Raw genomic sequence first — 13,592 nt, 5'->3', positions numbered from 1 at the left:
TCTCTGAAAACCATCAAAAAAATATTTGGGAACTACCGAATTTTTCTCTTGGTTGCCATTTAAGATCTGCGACTGTGACAAGTTCCTCTCAACTAAACCTGTCACGCAATTCTGGCTCTAGCTGGTCACTTGACCAAATGAACCTACATTTTTTGCTCTTCATACAAAATGATTGATCAAAGAAAGCTAAAAAATGTGAAAAACTTTCGAGATTTTTCGTAGGAATGGAAAACTTCACATTTAGAGAGATGCATGTAAGCGAAAAATCGATGGGAAAATCGTAGCGTTTTTTTCTTTTGTCGTTTATTACTTTGGAGATTTGCTAAAATCAGCAATTAAGGCTCTTGTACAGAACAAAAAATTCATTAGTCTGTAATTTGATTAACTGTCATCATTATTGCACAGTTCACAATGAGGAAACTGTGACAGAAAAGGAGATTTTAAAGTCATATGTCGCGTGCTTGTTGACGTCCAAGTTCATGTGTGTAAGAGCTTCGTTTTTTAAGACCGCGGATGACGGGAAAATCGGCCCCCTCATTTGAAAGGAAATATCAATAGCCCCATAAAATTCATTAACTGCGCCATGTGTCCAGAAAATAGGACTGGAAAATGTTTTTTCCACTTTCCACCATCAAAAAATTCCACGCAGAAATAGTATTTGTAGCGTGACTGCGTGACCTTTCATGAGAAGTAAAAGTCTTTTTTTACAAGAAAGCACTTCTAGAAAGTTCCTAATCCTTCTGTCATTTCCTTTGCCTGTTTTCTACTGCAAATATCGTCTGCATTTGCTACTATTTTTGCTGATTGTCATGACCTTTCCTTCGTACGCGTGCGAGCCAGTTGGTATACAGCACCCTTTCTAGTTTTATTGTGTGGCGTTGGGCCAAGTTGTGTACGTCTGGCTCGAAAGATATCTGCACACTGCAACACAGGTTCCTATGTTTTCTCCTTTATCTTTATTTTTATTTTTATTCTCTTTCCTACACTATCACACATGTATGTTATTTTAATTCCGTTAGCGCGTTCCCTGAAAGTAGGCTATGAAAAGTCAATATTGACCAGAACTGAAAACTTTTCTATCAATATTTGTTTCTTGAAAGAACCCCTGTTATTTATGAATTTTTTTCTCAAGAGAATGTGTTTTTATTTGCTATTTATTTCCATTAGAACATGAAACTAGGTCCGTTAAGTTTTCTTGTTTCGTAACTCCCAAAAGCTGTGTTTGCAACAACATCAATTGAGAAATCAAAAGCAATTTCGCCCGAAAAATCCGCAATTTCTCATTCTTAATCAATTTTACAAGTCATGCAATCAAACGCCGGCAACACTCGATCGAGAGAGATGTAGATTTACATGTAATAATAGAATGCTTGAGAAAAAACGCAGATACTTTACGACCGAAGGAAGCAAATAATCATAGAGATCTGCAGATTATTCTGAAATTGTTATTTAGCAGACAGCAGGAACAACGGGCCTGTAATTCCTACAAAAAGCCTGCGGGTCACGCAACAGATGTTAGTCTTGGGGAGTTCTGCATGGAAATGTTCGATGGCGGTAAGTGACAACGACAACACTATTTTAATTTTATTTTCGGGATAGAAACACAGTTTTTAGTTTGATAGAGCTATTGATATTTGCTCTCAAGCGAGAGTGCAGACTTTCTCGTCTGTAGAAGCCGAAGTTGTAGCACGCTGGAACTTGAAACAAATGTCAACCGACACGCAGCGTGTGACTTTACAATCCCCTAAAACTAGTAATGATGATGATAAGCAATCAACTTATAGACTGATGAATGCTTTGTGCCGTGCAAAAGCCATATTTGCTGATTTTAGCAATTTCGCACATAGTTTTTCATAGTATAATTGAAGCGTTATTGATTTCCGTGATTTATCCTGTTGCTTCATGTTTGAATAATTTTTTCATTCTGTCATAAATGGTTTTTGGGCTTCCGCCCCACTTTACCTCCGACTCTTTCGGCCATGCTGCCTTTAAAGGTCTTCAATTAACAACAAGAGAGAAGAGATTTCTATTTCTTTTTCTCTTGTCTAAGTAACCGGGATTTATATTATCCCCACGCGAAGGACCTCATTAAATCTTCTAACAATTTTTCATTAACAATCTACTTTGCAACAAAGCCTTGTTTCGTTATTTATTAATATTTTTCTAGGATATATATTTATTAATATTTTTCTCTAGACATGTCACCTGACCTAATAACTGAATAGTATCTTGTGATATCATCAAACTAATTTTCTCCAAATTCAATGACTTCCGTGTAAGTCCCAAACGACAAAATCTTTGTGACTCTTGTTTTTATACCTACATTCACTTTATATCAACACGATATTTGTTAAAGCTGGTGCTTATGTGGTCTTGCATCTGAGTACTACTTTTACAATAACTTATAAGTTACTGAAATACTTAATACTGAGCGCTAAATACCGAGGTCATTGAAAATATAAAAAATCGTCATTACTTAAATCACAAAGAATCAAACGCCGAAGTGTGTCAGCATTTTCCCATATTCTAATTCATTTTCCTTACATTGAGCTGCCAAGCTGAAGCACCAAAAAAAAAATAAATAAAAGTATTTGCGGCAAAAAAGAAAAAAAAAGCACTAATATCTTTTTTTTTATGCTTCATTGTTCTAGCAACATTCGGACCAAATTACGCGGATTCCGTCAATCAGTCTATATTTAAAAAGTAAATATGGCTGCCCAACCTTCCTCCCCTTCCTTCCTTCCACCCTAATGCTCGGAGGCTAGTTAGGCTGAGAACTGATGGACTGGGTGGATACATCATAAAATTTATCTGATTGATGACTAAAAAGCCTAGCCTTAGCTATTGATATTTTTTAAAACAATAATACACTTTGTAACTTTAATGAATATGTCTGATCATTGCAATGTTGTAACTATTACAATTATCTCTGTAATTTCCCCTCATCGTCTCTTTGCATGGCCTGCATGATTAAAATTAGAAAAAAAAATAGTCTTCACTTTTGACTTACAGCCATCCTAGATTGGTATTGTTCATAAATATGTCTTTTGGCAAATTCTCCAACTGGTTGTTGTCCAAGTATCTGTCAACAAATGACAAAAGTTATCGTTCGTGTAACAAGTGTTCAGCCGCATTACTGATATAAACATCTTATCGTTACCACCAATATCTTCAAATGGCTAGAAATGTTTTTGGTAAGAACCCGGGTTGCTGCGACTGCAACGTATTTATATTTTCAGGTAAATCTGTCAACTCCATTATTTAGTTATCTGCGTAGTTATCTTTTAAGACATCCATCTATGAGTTAGCCATTCGTAAATCTATTATTTTCAGCAGAATGAATTTCAATGTCGTCATGGGAATCAACATGATGTTCGAGTTTCTTGAGCGGGTTCTTCCTAACAATATGAAATAAAGGGAGAACGTATTTGAAATAGCTTAGACATTTTTCGTAATTTTTTGCAATTTTTTGCAATTTTTCAGATTGATCTCGCGAACGAGCTTCCGTGAACCAAGCAACTTGTTAAAATTTTCTTTTTGAAGAGTTAGTTCGGCAAGATAACGAGCTATTTCGTAGAACAAAATGAGTTTGAGGGTTTCTTTTTTTTGTTGGAGGCATTGAAAACAACTGAACACTTTTAAATTCCTCTCTTCTCCCTTTCTCTCCTCCAATCACTTGTTGTTGTAATACATAAGGCTTTACGATATGAAATGACATCTAGTGTAGACCTCATCATAGGCCAGGCGATACTGACTTGTTGTATGTTGCGGGGTAGGGTAGGTAAAGATACAAAAAGAAGTTTGAAAGGGAAAACACTGAACTAATGATACAGAATGTCTGGAATGGACAGACCTCGGCAGGGGAGTATGAGGAAAATTGTTATAACTGTTTGACGCGCTGCCTAGTCTAGGTTTCCATACGAGAAACTTAAGTCTTTGAACATGCACAGAGGTGGACTTCCATGATTTTTTTTTTCTCCTTCCAAATTGAAGTATTCGTTAATAGAAAGTCGTCGTTTACAAACTTTTTTTTCGTATTCTCTCAACATCCTAAGTGGTTTGTATACGACGGTAAACCGATAAAAAAGTGTGGTTTATTGTTTAGCTTTTCGCCTCCCGAAGCAAAGAGAGACGTGAGTTTTGGGCTTGTAATCGTTGCAGGGTAATAGGAGTTACAATCATCCCTTTCTGCTATATTATCTCACTATTTTTCTATATACTACGAGTACGTTTCGGTAGTCGGGTAAGGTTAATACCAAGTTCCAGCGGCGCCGCAATCATTGAAGGCAAATTTAGACAAACTTCACTTGAAGTATAAAGCTGTTTGACACGAAAATGTCGCAAGGGAGTCGACGTTTAACAGAAAACATGACGCCTTAATTTTTTGTAAACTTTGTTTTACGAAAATGACTTTAGTTCTCAATAACTCGAGTGCATTTTAATAATCTACTTATTAATTTTTTAAATCTTTTTTTTTTTTCGGTTTTCGTTTTTTAAGGCCTGGTTAAGTAATAAACTTTAATTTATGAAAAAAAAATCGCCAATGCAAAGTCGTTCACGATGGGATTCGGAGAAAGTTAAAAAGGTTTTTTTTGAGACTACTTTCATATTTTATTTTTATCCAAAATCTTACAGCCTCGCAAATTATTGAAGGTCGGGCAAACCACGACTCTTTCTCACGCTCAAGACTACATATATATTCTCTATTTGAGACGACTTTTGTGCCTTTTCGGTCCAGGATTTACTTTGAACATTAAACAAGGGCTTTGTTTTCTCTTCTCACGTTTCCCACGATAAGAAAGTAACAAGACCTACTGCTCGAAAAATACAAGACTCAAACGCGAATGTGGACAAATTTGGGTTGAAGTATAAAGCTTTTTGTCGCAAAAATGTCGTAGGAGTTAACGCTCAACGAAAAACGTGAGGCCTTAAAAACTCTAGTACATTTTACAGTTACTATTACCATTTTTTTCTTTTTTCTTTTTAAGGCTTGTTTAAGTAATAAACTTTAATTTATATAAAAAACATCGCCAATGCAAAGTCTTTCACACTGGGATTTAAAGACGGCTTTCGTTCAAAGGTTTTTGTCGGAGGCTACTTTCATACCCTTTTTTACACTATATCTTACAATTTTTCACGCAAAAAACTTTCTTCATCAAATCTCTTAAAAAAAACAAAGAACAGACAGTTTCTCTGGTTCAATATTGTAAACACTTGTCTTCCACAAAATATTCCTGCCACCCCTCACAAATTTAAAAAAATTTCCTCCAAAAGGCTTGGAAAAAGGACATAACGGCAACAACCCTAATTTAAGCGTTCGAAAATAATGGATATCAGCGGGGAGAAAAGCTCTCTCCCATTACTTGGTTTTTTTCCCTATCAAAAATCATTATCAGGATTTTTATTTCATGATCACCAAAAATTTCTGGGTACCGTTGGTTTAGTTCAAATGCACCTTATCGAGCACGACCGCAATTAAACACAATTAAGTTTTGCGATCTGTTTTAGATATATTCCAGTATATAATATCATTTTTCAAGAAATGAGGTTTTTTCACAGGTTTTATGTTGCCCGTATCACGCCTACATCCACTTTATTAGAAATATAACCAGTAGCGGTTAAATTGAATTACGGTTATAGGGACCCGGATATCTGTATAAAAACTTTACAATTCAACAGGAGTTCGCCCTATATTGAGGTGTTTACCAGAAGTATTTTGTTAGTCCATTGAGCGCGAGGTAAGATCATTCGGAGACGCTCGAAAGTTGGGTTTCGAATTAGGAAAAGTTCAAGTCCAAAGTTTGTAATTTTATGGCAAACCGTGACATTGTTTCATAGACGCTTGAAGAGGAATTAAAGGTGCATGACACTTTTTGAACTCTCATTCTTAGTTGTTGCACTTCGAGTGTTTTGATTGGCTCATTCAAACTGGGCTCGGTTAAATTGAACAAGGCTACGGTTGTCACTAGGCTGATTTTTTTGAATTTTTTTTTACTTGATAACTAGAATAGTTAAGAAAAAGGGAAGGGAGGAGGAAATTCCATCCTCGAATGATTAATTTAACAAGTTTGCCTTCAAATTGCTCTTTGACAATCTATTTGGCGAACGAATTTTCCTAAACCGATGTATCTTTAGGTGGCTTTTCCTAATCCAAGTGTTAACGCGGTTCTATTAGGATATAAACCATAATATGCGATAGCACCCACGTATTCAAATATCTGCTTTGATGGTTGGGTTCCATGCGTTCCTCTAATACCAATATTGAGAAAGACTCCAAACTTACAGGTGGTACAGCTGGGTATTGTTACTGAAAATGCCTGATGGTAAGTCCTTCAACTGGTTGTTGTTCAATCGCCTATCAAAAATAAGTAAATGTATTTTCAATCGCATAGTATGCGACAACAAAGTTCAGAGAATAACAGTCCTCTAAAAAAGTTGTTTTATTTTTTTCATACTTGGATAGAAAGGCCCAAAATATACACGTTATCATTACGTAATTATTCGTATATTGAGTTGTCACAACGAAATAAAGACAACGATTATGATATATACATATAGAAATATATGTATATATATATATAAGTTAAAGAATTAAAGAGGACGCGTCGATTCTCTGTGACTCTGAGTTTCGCGCCTGAGCGTTCATGAGACAACTTTCTGACGAGCGCTTAGGCGCGAAACTCAGAATCACAGAGAATCGATGCGTCCTCTTTAATTCTTTAACTTATGTATACTTAGCTCTGCTACCAAAACATTGGGCACTTTATGCCAAGGTAGACTCTGACCCCACATTTAAATATATATATATATATATATATATATATATACTAAAACCAATAAAAGACGAAAGTCTTCTTTTAACCTTTACTTTACTTTTGCGCTACGCGTTTCACCGCTGTTGGGCTCTTCAGGCATAGCAAAGTGTGTTTATTGACTTGTTACGTCACTGATCTAATTGTAATTATAATAATAACGGCTATTGTAATTCGAAGCGCGCGCGAGCAATTAGCGTAATTTCAAGTCATTAGGAACGAGTTTATATTTCGAAATAAAAAACCTCTCTTTGTGCTTTCTCATGACCTCGGAGGGGCTAAGAATCTTGTAAAACGGAACTGAGGGATCAATCCCGCAACACATTCATCTATTTGCTTGCTGACTCCCAGCATACGTGTGTGTGGGTCTCTAATTTGTTGTTTATGAACTGTCACTCTATTTCTCAGGACATCACCCGTTTCTCCTATATAATTATGTCCAAATCCTGCACATGCATGTTATTACGTAAATCAAGTTCGTTGAGGTGCAGTTCATCGAGTGTTTTATCCGAAATGTTTCATTCGTGGCGGAGAAGGTGAGTTATTTACCCTGTTTTAAATAAGGGCATGTTCCGCAACGTTTTGTTTCGCAAATTTTAATAACTTCCGGATTAATGTCCTTTTGCTTGGAGAAATAGGAGTTTGTTAGCATCTGTTAACAAAGTTTTCTACAATGTCATTTAAAAGCGTTTTCAAAGCCATTACCACCTGTTGAAGAGCCAAAAACGAACAAAAGCGTTTTTGAAAGTGAGCCATAGGTTCTTCCCTGTTTCGAAATGAACTACAAATTCTTGGAGAGGCATAAAAGCGAGAAAATCCAGTGAACACGGCCCAGAAAATGGCAAGCAAAAGTTCAACCATACAAGACAAGAAGCGACAACGGAGGAAGTGCCAGGGTCGATTGTCATATATACAGAAGAGGAAATAAATATTTTTAAACGCGATGTTTAACTTTCAGCGCTTTTACTTGAGCACTTCATTTCTTTCAGTTTTGCCACCAAAAAGGTAAAAGATGTAAATCATTTTCCTTCTCGAGCAAATGATTTGGAAGATTTGAACAAAGATGTTAAAGATAGACGGCTTGTAAACTCAGTTAAATACACCTATTATCCTTATTATAGTGTGAAGCTTGTTTAAAAGGTTGAAAACAAATGTAAAAACAAGCACAAGGTACAAATAAAGTCGTCGAAGATTCAACCGTGTACGACTAACCATACAAAACTAACTTTACAGTTATCGGCAAAATATAGGTTCATTCTATGCTTAAGTCACAAAATCCGCGAAACCTCCTTTGTGTAATATATTTGCCTCTCTTTTGTGCCAGCCTCATGTATTTTTTTTAAACTTTAAAGATCGTATGCTCGTAAGTTTGCTTTTGACAATCTCAACTTTTTTATTAAAAAGGATTTTCCGTCAATTGTCGCCCATTTCTATATTAGGGCAGTTATTAGAGTGGTTATTTTCTGCGTGAATATAAAAATGTCGGCAAGAGGAGAAGGAATTTCGTCCATAAAATGTCGTCTGCGGTGCGTACTTGGGCAGCCATTTCACATCCTTGTTTACTTACAGCATGATACCGGTGTACAAATGTATGTGACAGTTTCCGCAGCCAGCCGTAGAATTGTGCCTTACTGATAATACTAGAGGTGGGGAAACTAAACCACCAACAACTGCATTTTTCTTTATTTGCCTAAATTGCAAAAAAAAAAAAAAAAACGCAGGAAATGACATTTCCGAAACCCTAGATTTAAAAATGTTCTGTCAGAGCATGCCCCCAGATTTCCTAGTTTGGACGGCCTTCACCACTCGATATTATCTTCTCGTGTGTTCAAAAAAAAGTTTCACGCTACACCTGAAGGATGTCAACTTCTCGATCGGTATATTTTTACAATGTGATAACTGGGCGAACAATAACGTGCAATGATAACCATCAGCGCTACGCTCAAAAATACAAACGGTTTAACAATTTATCGGCAGTGTGACGGTAGCGGCGTGATTCGTAATTTCGTTCGTCGCTACCTACGTGCATTGCACGAGGCTAGAGTTCGTCGAATGTGATATATTATTACGACCATTATAAAACCACCAACACAATGTTAACGAGACTTGTGAAAATCATAATTCCCCGCGATGGATATTCGATTAGGACAACTAAAGGAGTACCGAAAGTCACGTTTAGCTTTTCGTATACACAACGAGTTGGTTTCGGTAGTAGGGTATGGCTAATACCAACACTGTGTGAAATAAGGCGTATCGCAGTGCTGAAATTCCACGATACGGATCCGTATTCTTCGAGGATACAGACATACCCGGACGTACCCTGTTCCAAGACATGCGACGGACTTAACCCGTGGCATAAAAAATCCGATTTCAGGATACGTCATTGAAACGCGGCGTATGGAAACCCGGAAATTTCCTTACACTTTCAGATTTGCCGCAAATAATGGCGTACCGTATACGAGCGCGCGGTCAGTCAAATTGTGTCTTTCTAAAAAGTTGTCTTTTCCACCGTGCGAACAGTTTCACTCGGCATTCTTGTCCCGAAATTCCACGGTACTAGACGAATCGATCTGTATTCTAGAACCCGATTTTCCACGGCACAACGAGAATCGCGTAGTATTTAAGAACCCGCAATTCCACGGTAGTAGACGAATCGGTCTGTGTTCTAGAACCTGGTTTTCCTATCAGAATGGCTTGATATTCGAGAACCCGAAATTTCTCGGTACTTGAAGAATAGATTCGTATTCTAGATTTTGATATTCCACGGTACGAGAAATTTCACTCGGCATTCTTGATCCACACCACATACTATCAGGTGTTCTTGGAAAAGCAACGACTTCTCCCGATAATTTTGCATCCTCTTACTAGTGTATTTTTCTCAGAACCTTTACTCTATAAAACAATAAATTATTTTAATATCTAATAAATAATACTCAAAACGGCCAATTTACAGAATCTATTCCATCATGTGATGACTAACAACTAATGCCCTGTTCACACCAATTTAAACAAGTTTCATTAAACGTGGTTTTTTTAAACATGGTTTTATAAAACATGTGTTGCTCAAGAACCGTTCACACTGCAGACTGGGTTAGGTAATGCGCAGCCTCGTTTTGATATTAATTGTTGCCAACAAAATTAAAGACGCAATTCTATGTTATTTAAGGTTTCTTCCCACAGATTTTTGAACTGTTTGCAATAGCTGCCAGATTATGTTCCAATCAAGATGAGAGAGAGAGAAAGTGGCATCATTTGTTAATTTTTCAATTTGTGAATCCAGATAATGCAATATGCAAAAAAAAAAACATTTCGTGAGTTAGGGTTAAAAAGGAACCATTCACCCTAATACCCATAAACCACCTTGCCATTCTGTCAAATGAACTGAATTAAAAACAGAAGGCAAAACATACAAGTTATGTAAATAAAGAACACTTAGGCATTAATTTAGTCCCACAGTGACTGTAGCCGTCTGTTTGGCCTCCTCCGGATTGTGACAGGGCTGGTGTCCAACATATGCAAGGGTTCCCCATCGCTTTCATCACCACTGCAATGTTGTGGGGACGGTGGGGAGGGAGGAATCCTATTTTGAGAAGGAGACCTCTCAGGAAGGAGCACCCATGCAGGTGAGGAAGTTGGTAGACTGTGTGTGGATGGCTCTCCTTCTACTCTTGTATTTTATGGATGTGAGCTTCAGGAGGAAGATGGCTGTTTGTCAAGAGAGGAGATAGCTGTGGACTACGCCACAGTGGTGACCTCACAACCCACACATCCTCTTGACTGCCCTCACCATTCTCCTTGCCACTCATGAAATTTGCATCAATTTATTGCTGAGCAGTCTTCTCTGCTTTATTTCTTCTGTCAGGTGGATTGTCAAGGTATTGTTGTCTTTTTATTTCATAATATCTTGACACAGCACCTGGTACATAAAAATAGTATTAGGTTAATTGCTTATTATTTATTTATTACCCAAATTCACGAGAAAGTCTTTGATGAGAATCTTGTCCTAACATTGAAAGCTACTTTTCTCAAATTTATCCATTCGGGGTCTTCTACTAAAGGTAGGCACAAGACAGGTTACGCACCTCGAAAAGCTCTGTTTTAGGGTACTCTAGACAACAAACTTTCAGATGAATTAAACAAAAGTTTAAAAAATTTCTTACAAGGTGACCACATTTTGTTGGACCAGAAAAATAAATTGCATGCACACTCTAGTAGCACATTTATGTATGTACTTTAAAGAGAAAATCATATGAACACATCACTTACACTTGATAGTTGACTTTTCATAGTCATTGTTTTCCTTTTCCAGTTCCTTACAAAGAAATCCTTTAACAGCACTGTTGTGGGCAGTATCAATGCTACAAAGGAATGTTATAGTAGTAATGCTTTGTTAGAGAGGTACATAAAGATGAACAAAATTAAATATAGGTTTAAGTTAGTGACCAAGCTTGTTTGGAAGGTGATAAAATTTTTGTGTGTTTATGAACTGAGACTTTGTCAAGATCTGTGAAGATGTAAAAAGTAAACAAGGCCAATTGCTCAGCATCTTGACTAAAATAAGATATTCACATGGCCAACAAAGTTTGCTTGTAGGAAAATTCTTGAGGGAAAATCACAGACAAATAAAATCCTGTCTTCCCCATTTGCCAGCCAATCGCAAAAAATCAGGGAACTTTGCAGAGAGCCGGAAACAAGTCACTTCAAGTTGTTTTAAATGACAGAAAAGACCACAATACACAAGAACACAGGCTTCTCCATCTCCTCGCGGTTTGCTTGGATCAAAATGGAGGACTATTAAGCATTGTGTAAAATCTCTTTTTGTCTCGTTAAAGTAATCCTTTTCAGTCACAAGTAAGCAAAGCTTTAATTTGTCCTGCAAATTTTAATGTGGCTTCTTGTTCTGAAATGTGCCACCCCTCTAGGAGGGACAATCTCTTAACTTTGGTTGTCCTTTTTCCCCACCTAGAAAGGGAAATTAAGTTCTTTGACTACACCCTTTGCAAAGTCCCCTCCCTTAACCAAGGTTCCCCCCTCAAAATTAATTATAAGAACATTAACGTTTCTTATAAGAACAGTGTATGTGGAATCAAAGGTGAAAAGTGAAATAAGGGAGTTAAGTTCAAATTCTAATAATATCATGGGTAACAAATTATGCTTACAATTGTGTGGTTTAAAATTTCTAGCCAGAAGACAAGATGTTTTATTTACAAAAACAAACAACTTAGGGACAAATTAAGAAATAAATGTTTAGTCATTTGTCTCATGACATAGAGTCAGGCTATCAAAAGTTTGACAGCAGTGTTTCCTACTGCTACACTGCTAGTCTTTGTCAGGCAGCATGTTTGAATGTTTACATGTCGCTATATGTAGTACTTTGGTGTTTTGTCATTGGTACGTTGTAGTACTTTGTCCTTGGTGAATTTCAATCCTCATTATTATTCCTACTAGCAGATGTTATTCCCTCATAGGTCCGCTTTGTTACTGACCGGCTGTGATGCTTTTTAACTGTAGCCATCCACACTTCAGAAATTTTGATCCCACTCTCTCTATTGATGTTATTAGGGTAAAGTTTTATGTGGATGGCTTCTTAATCAATAATGAGAGCAGAATTTAAATTCCTTAAGCATGGATGCCCACAATCAAAAAGCATAACAGCTAGTCAGTAAAAAAGCTGACCTACGGGAGAACAACATCTGCTGGTTGGAATAATAATGAGGATAAAAATATCCCAATGATGGAGGGCCAAAACGTACCAATGACAAAACACCAAGGCGCTACATATAGCAACACATAAACATTTGACTTCATCACCTGATGAAGAAGACTAGCAGTGTAGCTGTCGAAACACCCAATCAAACTTTTGATAGTCTGACTCTAAATCATGAGAAAAATGATTAAATGCTCATTTATCTATTTAACCTCAGTGAACAATAACATCTACTTTAACTTAAGGACATTTTGGTAAATTATTACAGAAAAAAACAATCTATACTGAACTATGTGAAGTAACCTTTTTCAGTAGCTTTCAAACTAAATTGCAGAAGTTGATTTTCAGGCACTATTGGCAAATGATGTTTGACATTCTCAAAACTTCATACACTGGAGCAATCTTGGAGGCCGCCCCCCGAGTATTTATTATTCTCGGCTTAGTTTCAAACAAGCCATATGACATGCGGTATTAACATCACAAAGAAGGGAATACTGTCCCACAAGCTTAAAATACTTCCCATGCCAGAATCGAAGCTTAAAAGGAAACGCCTATTGCTGCAGTGCTGGAACAAAAATTGCACAAACCTTTAGTTGCTTTGGAACAGGCCCACGAAGGATATTCTCCTTCTCAGTCGACTGAGGATGGCGATCGAGCTTCTGTCGTACAGTCTGTAGTTCGGTCTTCACCTCAGCCACTTCTTTACAAGCGTTTTCCAGTTCCACGCTCAAACTGTATAGTTTGGCATTTTGCCGCTTTACTATATCCCCCAGTTCTTTGATTGTGTCGAACAACTGTCGAATTTCTCGGTTTGAGACCACCAGGTTCTCCCGATTTCTAATAGAATCTTCTCGTAAAGGCTCTGGATGGGATGGAACTGCACTTGATCGAGCGCCGGTTGATGAGTTTGAGCCGAATGGTCGTCGACTCAAAGTGGTACTGGTATTATCACTCCGAAAGAAAGTTGCAGCCACATCGATATCAAAACTAAAACCGTCCAGCGAAGATTATGTGACGCGTCCACTGGTCGAGCGACGCTCCTCTTTCCCTATTATTTCGTCTGAGCGACACGT

General features: G+C 37.2%; 3 protein-coding genes and 1 long non-coding RNA gene across 4 annotated transcripts in view; 1 reads left to right on the top strand and 3 right to left on the bottom strand.

Moving 5' to 3' along the window:
• LOC131787159 (uromodulin-like) overlaps nt 1-13,592 on the top strand; it is a 240,513-nt gene that overhangs the window by 35,493 nt on the left and 191,428 nt on the right. The window lies entirely within an intron of this gene.
• Nucleotides 1-13,592, bottom strand: part of LOC131787130 (germinal-center associated nuclear protein) — a 216,280-nt gene that overhangs the window by 42,118 nt on the left and 160,570 nt on the right. The window lies entirely within an intron of this gene.
• The window catches only part of LOC131799496 (leucine-rich repeat-containing protein 15-like), a 94,425-nt gene continuing 83,782 nt past the window's right edge, over nt 2,950-13,592 (bottom strand). Inside the window, exons 12-13 of the mRNA XM_066167195.1 lie at nt 6,284-6,355; nt 2,950-3,082 (exon numbers count right to left, since the gene is read on the bottom strand). Of these exons, the coding sequence (XP_066023292.1) occupies nt 3,007-3,082; nt 6,284-6,355 (148 nt within the window). The 3' untranslated portion in view covers nt 2,950-3,006. The remainder of the gene's footprint in view (nt 3,083-6,283; nt 6,356-13,592) is intronic.
• LOC136281040 (uncharacterized) lies at nt 9,681-13,557 on the bottom strand. Its single transcript, XR_010717535.1, has 3 exons — nt 13,107-13,557; nt 11,079-11,170; nt 9,681-10,728 (listed from the first exon to the last, which is right to left on the bottom strand). It is a non-coding gene; the product is annotated as an uncharacterized lncRNA (long non-coding RNA).

Source organism: Pocillopora verrucosa, chromosome 5, assembly GCF_036669915.1.
Source record: "Pocillopora verrucosa isolate sample1 chromosome 5, ASM3666991v2, whole genome shotgun sequence".
Classification (NCBI taxonomy): Eukaryota; Metazoa; Cnidaria; class Anthozoa; order Scleractinia; family Pocilloporidae; genus Pocillopora; species Pocillopora verrucosa.
The sequence above is the reverse complement of the archived record's forward strand: the minus strand, read 5'-3'. Positions and strand labels throughout refer to the sequence as shown.